At 39.9% G+C, this 7,159-nt stretch overlaps 1 protein-coding gene across 1 annotated transcript; it reads right to left on the reverse strand.

Annotated features, from left to right (window-relative positions):
- Positions 1–1,481: 1,481 nt before the first annotated feature.
- On the reverse strand, positions 1,482–7,159 carry LOC127941494 (D(1)-like dopamine receptor). The gene has a single exon (XM_052536571.1). It carries the CDS (start codon positions 6,123–6,125, stop codon positions 4,797–4,799), a length of 1,329 nt encoding a protein of 442 aa, XP_052392531.1. The 5' UTR covers positions 6,126–7,159; the 3' UTR covers positions 1,482–4,796.

Consider the following 7,159-nt stretch of genomic DNA (forward strand, 5'->3'; position numbering starts at 1 on the left):
ACATTATTATAATTATAATTATTTTTCATTATTTATTTATTTTTAATTTTTTTGCTGAATAAATAATGGAGAGAATGCATTTGTACCAACCATTAATAAAGGAATTTGTTCAGAATTTGAAATTCTTCAATTAATTTTGTCACCTTCTCTTCAACCGAGGAGCAAAAATTTAGATATTTAGCAGAATGCCCTGGCTGATCTTTTCTTTACAACTGAAGCTTAAGTACTCTGTAGCTTCAGAAGACTTAGAAAATAGTACACAAGTCATATATGGACTACTTTTAGTGTAACTTTTTTTTTTGTCCTCTTTGATTAATATAAATAACATATAATAATATAAATAAATGATAATATAAACCAGTCACTTTGGATGCATGAACAAGTGCCACCTGAATAGGTCTACATTTCTACAAGAATGAAAGATAGTATTTTCGTTTGTATGGAATTTCTGAAATGGTCCTATTCAGATAGCATTAGTCTTCCCTGAAGAGGTCAGGTAAATTGGTGTTTTTCCCAGACTTACTTTGTTTTAATCTCATCTGAATTGAACACATCTGTGTTTTTCTCACACAATCTCAGTATAAATTATGAAGCAAATTACCAACTGTTCTTTGGATAACTCCGTGATCCTCTGAGAAATCTAATCCCATCCGGATGTAATGTTTTGATTGTGGTGTTATATTTATTCACATCTCCTCCTCATTTATTTTGACCTTCAACAAATATTGTAACTAAAGCTAAACTCCTGCGTACAGCATATTTATTATGGACTGAAACCTTTTTGCCAACATTGAGGGTAAAATAACACTTCATGGTTCAAATTCTGCTGGCATCCTGTTTTAAACTTTGAATTAAATCGATAACGAGAATCTGATCACAGAACACTCAAAAAAGGGTGGTTGAATCCAGACAAAGAGCATTAAAGGGATGGTTTACCCAAAAATGCAAGTCACAAAGCAAGTCATTCAGTTTTGGGACAGGTTTTAAGTAATGTTAGAATTAGTTTTTTATTGATTGTTGGATGAACTCATGTCATTGATGCATATCCAGGTGGAACAGCAGGGGAGTCAGAGCTAATTCTTGCCCTTGTTATAAATATTATAGTCTCCCCTCTGACCATACTATTTTGCCCTCAGATAAAACACTTAACTCCAGTTTACTCCAGGGGCCCTATGACATGTCACATCACTCCTCATACCTCTCATCATACAAGCCTTCAGGCCACAGAATGACAAATGTTATTAAAAGTGTAATCAATCAAAGGAGTTGAATTTTCCTTCTCAGTACAAAAAGTTATGTAAATTACCCAACTGAGGACACACTTCTATCTGACAAAGTGTGTCTTTGTTGTTGTACTCAATAATGATTGATTTTCCACAAAGAGTTAACCTTTAAATAAAGAATTGACAGTATCATACCTCATAACAGATTCCGTGGAATCTGGTTTAGTGAAAACAAGGGAACGCATACAGCAAACAAGATTATAAAACAACATACACTTTTATTTAGCAAATAGAAAGGGGGATGGGGTTGTTTTATACAAACTGTAAACTAGGTACTGTAATAAATTTGCTGGGTATACCGTGAAGAACCAGTACAGTGACCGTGATTTTTCCAAGTAGAACATGTTTCGAGATTGACATCCTCAGTGGTCCTGGAACAACATTCCTTACAACCAATCCAATTTTAGGTTAGGTTTAGGGTTAGCAATAGGAATATTCCAGGTCAACAACATTTGTGGCATAATGTTGATTATCTTGTCTTTCAAAAAGAAAGAATAGAAGTAGAAATGAATGGGGCCAATCTGTAAATACAGTCACAATATGCATGTTAGCATGATTTTAGTGTACATCTATAATTTTTTTAAGTAAAATTATATCCAAATTTACCGTTTTGTCATCACAACAATACCATGACTCTAAAATGATTACAATTATTTTACGTGGTTGTTTGAACTTGTACTGAACCCAGAACATTCCTTCACTGCTGGGGTTGGGGATTCAAAAACATTTTCAACCAATCATTCCTGTCTGTTTTGGGGGTAGTTCATGTTAACGACAGGGCAAGAAGTTTTTCCAGGAAAAACTAAACACGTTAATCCAGGAACACATCCTACGCAATGGAATCACGGAAACCAGCACAGCGCTTTGACTGCATGACAAACCCACATGAAAACAGCACATACATTTGTTTTCTCTACTCATAATTAAGGACTTAAAGATAAAAAGCACTTGTTTTCACATTTCTATTTGAACATCTTATAACAGTTGGTCTGTTAATGTTACAATGCGCTAATTCGTTGAGCATCTGAGGTTAAGGTTGTATCACCTTGGAATGAATAGTGGTACAATGCAGCTGATAAAGTTATGATCCGGGGTTTGTGCTGCCACTGTCACACAGTATCATAAGCTCTTGCCATTGTCACCAGTTGTCATTTTCAACCTCCTCTGACAGGAACAGAACACAACATCTCTCAACCTGAAATCACGGGTTTGTCTAATTACATACAACAACACCTGCAAAATCAAAAGATAAACTTGTAATCTTTGGTAAAAAAAAAAAAAGAAAAAAAAGAAAAAAGACACTTGGCTCAATGTTATTTTTTACTTCTAATTAAGGACCACCCGTGATTCCCCAGCGTTTCTGGGAAACCTTAGCATTTGCAGTAAAAGCAGCAACTGGGACTCTTCTAAATGCCACAGAGGTCCATTTTAAATGCTAATCTCCTCATCTGAGAGAATAAATCTGATGTTGCTTAACTAAATGCTGCTGAAACCAACCATCTTAAATATTAGCATTTATATTAAATATTAGCGCTATTTGTATATTGTATATTTCCATAGCAGCATTGTGAAAAACGGGTCGATGACAGGCAGATGAGTAAACAGAGTCTTTTGGAAAATTCCCTGGAGCAGATGTCCATTTTTAGACAAATATGTGTACTGAAGTCTCTGTTCATCTAGTCTCTCTCTCCAAGCTATCCAAGTCGCACGTACATATTTACTCCATTCAGTTAGTTCGGAGTCAGACATACAGAGTGGTTGTAGTTCATTCTGTCAAGCTTTTAGAGAGAAGGAGAACATTAGGCTAAGTGAGAAGGAAGCTGGCAAAGGCCGCTGATCATGATGTCCTCGGCATTTTGGCACAGGGTATGATCGAAGGCGAAATATGAGAGACTTTCTCTTTAGAGTCACCGTGAACTATGTGAGTTATGAGAGACAGTGTTAACTAAATGGGTTTATACGATCAGCTCTAAAGGGGCAAAGTGATCTAAAAGCTACCTTGATTGATTTACAGTAGTCATTTTGTTGTGGTTTGCATCTTGCTTGTTTTTTGTTTTTTTTTCTAATGCACTCTGAGAACAAGCTCATGCGTATCAGTTCGGTCAAAACCCGATGTTTATGGGAAGCGCTCACTGGATGGTAGGCCCTGGAATTAACTTAGATCAAGGGCAGTTGCATAACCCAACAAAACAGCTCAACAAATTATTAAAACTGGGACGGCAGTTCATACGCCACAGATTCTGACAGCTGACATGACAGTTCAGGGGCTGGATTCTGCACAATAACTATATGCATGATGCAAGATGGTTTTCATCCTGGATATGCTTTGAGGCTCTAGAATGACCTACAGAGAGCTTCTTATGGTGTTTTTTTGGAAAGGACAACATGTTTATGGGTAGCCGGACAGATGCGTTGCATTAAGTACAGTATTTTCTGTTATGCATTAGTGGTATTTCACACTGTCCTAGAACAAAGTTCATCCACATAGTTGGCAAAAGAAACTGTTTAAAGGCAGTCATGGTGCCTGAAACTATGTTTGTACATTTAGAGTGGATGGAATCAAAGAAGAAAAATCCGAACTAGGATCCACATGAGGCGTCTTCTATCATTTAAATACACTGTGATGGATAAAAGTACACCGGCAGGTCTCTTACGCACAGGGTTTAAAATAAAACATGTTTGCCTTTTAAAAAGCATGAGAATAATGACAATTGAATTGTAGGTAATGACTGATGAGATTACCAGTAGGATCATATTTTCCCTGTGCTGTGACAAGTGAAGGGTTGATGCTGATGAAAGCGGTTGGGTTGGGTAAGGAAAGGGGGTTTTGACATCAAAATTACATCCAAATATTTTGGCCAGTTCCACAGCTGATAAATCACATAGCAGAAAAATACACTGCTCCTCCGTTTGACATCACACCAATGCACACGTAGACGACTAGGATGAGAAAAGCTACTGCTCTCAGGTTACATTATAGGGTGGTTTGCACATACAATTTCACAACTAGCAGCGCAAGGAGATGCCGACTTAGCCAACTCTGATAAATGGTGAAAAATATATAAACAACACTATGTACATTTTATCGTCAACTGTAGACGCAGCCAAATTTCTCTACTCGTAAGCCATTTACATAAACTCACCTACAAGATATTTTACTAATTAACTCTTGTCCTTATATTAACAACATCAGTTCTACCACAACCACATGGGCGTGCGCATGTATACACATTTCAAATGCATAACATGTATACATATGCATACATGGTTCATTCACATTACTTTCCATTTATGTCTAGAGACAACTAACCTGTTAACATCAATAATAAATCCTCTGAATATTTTGCAGATAGTTATCCAGCATAAAGTGCCTTCAATTGGAACATTCTTTTTGTTTGCTGCAAGTTTCATTTAGTCCAAGAAATGTTTTTAAGGTCCTCAGTGAAGCTTTTTTTGGATTCCGTACTGTATAGAAACAAGGATTCTTTGTTGGGGTCAGATCTCACCCAGTGCTCAGCAGGTTATGGATTTGTGCTGCCCATTTTTTGTTATGGGGTTTATCTTTTCCAGCGAGACATCCGCATCGCTATCCAAATTGCCTGACATGGAAGGTGACAGTTTCTCAAAGGTTTTTATACCAGAGTCATCCTCTCTCTTCTGGTTCTCCTCCTCCTGGCAGAGGATACTATGAGGGATTACATAGTTGCTGTTATTGCCCTCTTTGGGGATGTGGCCCTTAGGCTGATACTGAGAAGTAGACGGAGGGCCACCGTTGTTGTTGATACTCACAATCTCTATTGCGTTGCTGCCTGGACAAAGTCGATGGCAGCCCAGCAGGATGGAGAATGCCTTTCGGAAGTCAGCATTGAAGGCATAGATGATGGGGTTGAGTGAGGAGTTGGCCCAACCGAACCAGACAAAGACATCGAAGGTGGTGGAACTGATGCAGAAGAAGTCAGAGTTCTCGTTGGGGTTACAGAAAGGAACCATGCAGTTTAAGACAAAGAAGGGCAGCCAGCAGCATACAAAAACGCCCATGATGACCGAGAGGGTCTTGAGGACTTTGGTTTCACGCTTGAAGGACATCTTGAAGGAACTTTCAGACTCCATACTGGCATTGTTACCCATGCTACTGTGGCGGTTCTTGGCACTTTCAGCTGCTCTTTCTAGTGCCGAGATTCGGCGTATCTGCTTCTGGGCAATGCGATAGATGCGGGTGTAAGTGACCAACATAATGGCCACAGGAATGTAAAAACTGATCAGGGAGGAGGAGATGGCATATGTCCGATTAAGGCTGGAGTCGCAGTTGTCTGGGGGAAGCTCGCCGTAGGTGCCGTTCAGCTCCACCTGGGCTTTGTGCCAGTTCAGCTGCACAGGGATGAAGGAGATAAGGATGGACAGCGTCCACGCCACACTTATCATGATGAACGCCACCTTGGGTGTCATCTTGCGCTCGTAGCGGAACGGGCTAGAAATTGCCCAGTAGCGGTCCACGCTGATGACGCACAGATTCAAGATGGAGGCAGTGGAACACATGATGTCAAAGGCCACCCAGACATCGCAGAAGGCGCCAAATGGCCAAAACCCTACAATCTCAGAGGCCGCTTTCCATGGCATCACCAAAATGGCCACCAGCAAGTCAGAAATAGCCAGCGATATAACAAAGAAGTTGGTGACTTTTGAGCGCAGGTGGCGAAACTTTGTAACAGCAGCACAGACCAAAGTGTTGCCCAGTAGCGTGGTCAGGATGAGGAGCGAGAGAAAACAACCAGTCAGAACTCGCTTTGATGAATTGCGCTGCGACACACTGCTGTCCAGGACCGTGGAGTAGTTCACATCCATGGCTTTTTCATCAAGTCGAATGAGCAGTCACCCCATAACTCCACACCAAACCGAGAGTGCTTACACAGGAATCGGAGCAACTAGTTGATCTGTTTTGCCTGACGCTATGCTGACTGTAGCAGTCATCTTGTAAAACACGTTTCATAATTTCCATGTAAAAATCTCTTGAGGAGCTCAATAATAGATCCATGAACTCCCACAGATCTTCCCAATGAACATAATACAACTAAAAGAAGAAAAAAAGACATACATTTAGCATAATAATCACTTGATCTTGCTTGTAGACTGTTTAGTGTCTAATTAAGACGTTTCTGCTTACAGTACCTTGTCAGCAGTTTGTTTATTGTCCCACAGCATACTCTCCCAAACAGGTTAAGCAAACATAGGCAGGCGTGATGATTAGCCTTATATATGTGCTCATCGATAGTCTATTGATCGGATTGCAGCCACGGTGGTCTGATTTGTCCCCGTTAATGACAGCAAAAGTGCGTCCGTGGCATGTTGTTCCCAATGCAGACTCCGTTCCAGAGAGACAACGGGTGACAGACAGTTCGTTTGAGAAACAGTAAGAGGTACGCATTACACATCGTTTCTGTCCAACAACATTTCTCCTTTTCTCAAGCGCTTTGCCAAAAGGCTACACTTAACCGACAACAAACAAAGTATTTCATTCCTCTTTGCGTTGCGTTCAGCGCATCTCGATTCCACTGATCATAAGCTGCAAACGCACCAGACTCAACAGTAAAGCCAACAGAGTCGCGATTTGTCGCACTTCTCACGTTTCAGGCGTCCGATTTGTCCTCGATCCATTCGCGCGTGAAGAAAAACATCTTGCTTCCTTTAAGTTTTCCTTAAAAGTGATTTTAAAGCGTTTGCATGGGTCCTGTGAGGAAAGGCTGCTTTCGTCCCGTGCACATCATGTTGAATTACAGCTCATACTGTCTCATCCTGTCGCGCAGCATCACATATGCATTACCAGCATTCGAGCAATGACAACTTTACAATTCATTAAAAAAAATAAATAAATAAAGGAT

This window comes from Carassius gibelio, chromosome A21 (genome assembly GCF_023724105.1).
Source record: "Carassius gibelio isolate Cgi1373 ecotype wild population from Czech Republic chromosome A21, carGib1.2-hapl.c, whole genome shotgun sequence".
Lineage (NCBI taxonomy): Eukaryota > Metazoa > Chordata > Actinopteri > Cypriniformes > Cyprinidae > Carassius > Carassius gibelio.

What these genes read in the sequence shown, in the direction of transcription:
- LOC127941494 (XM_052536571.1), bottom strand. Translation starts at nt 6,125, where the DNA reads ATGGATGTGAACTACTCCACGGTCCTGGACAGCAGTGTGTCGCAGCGC.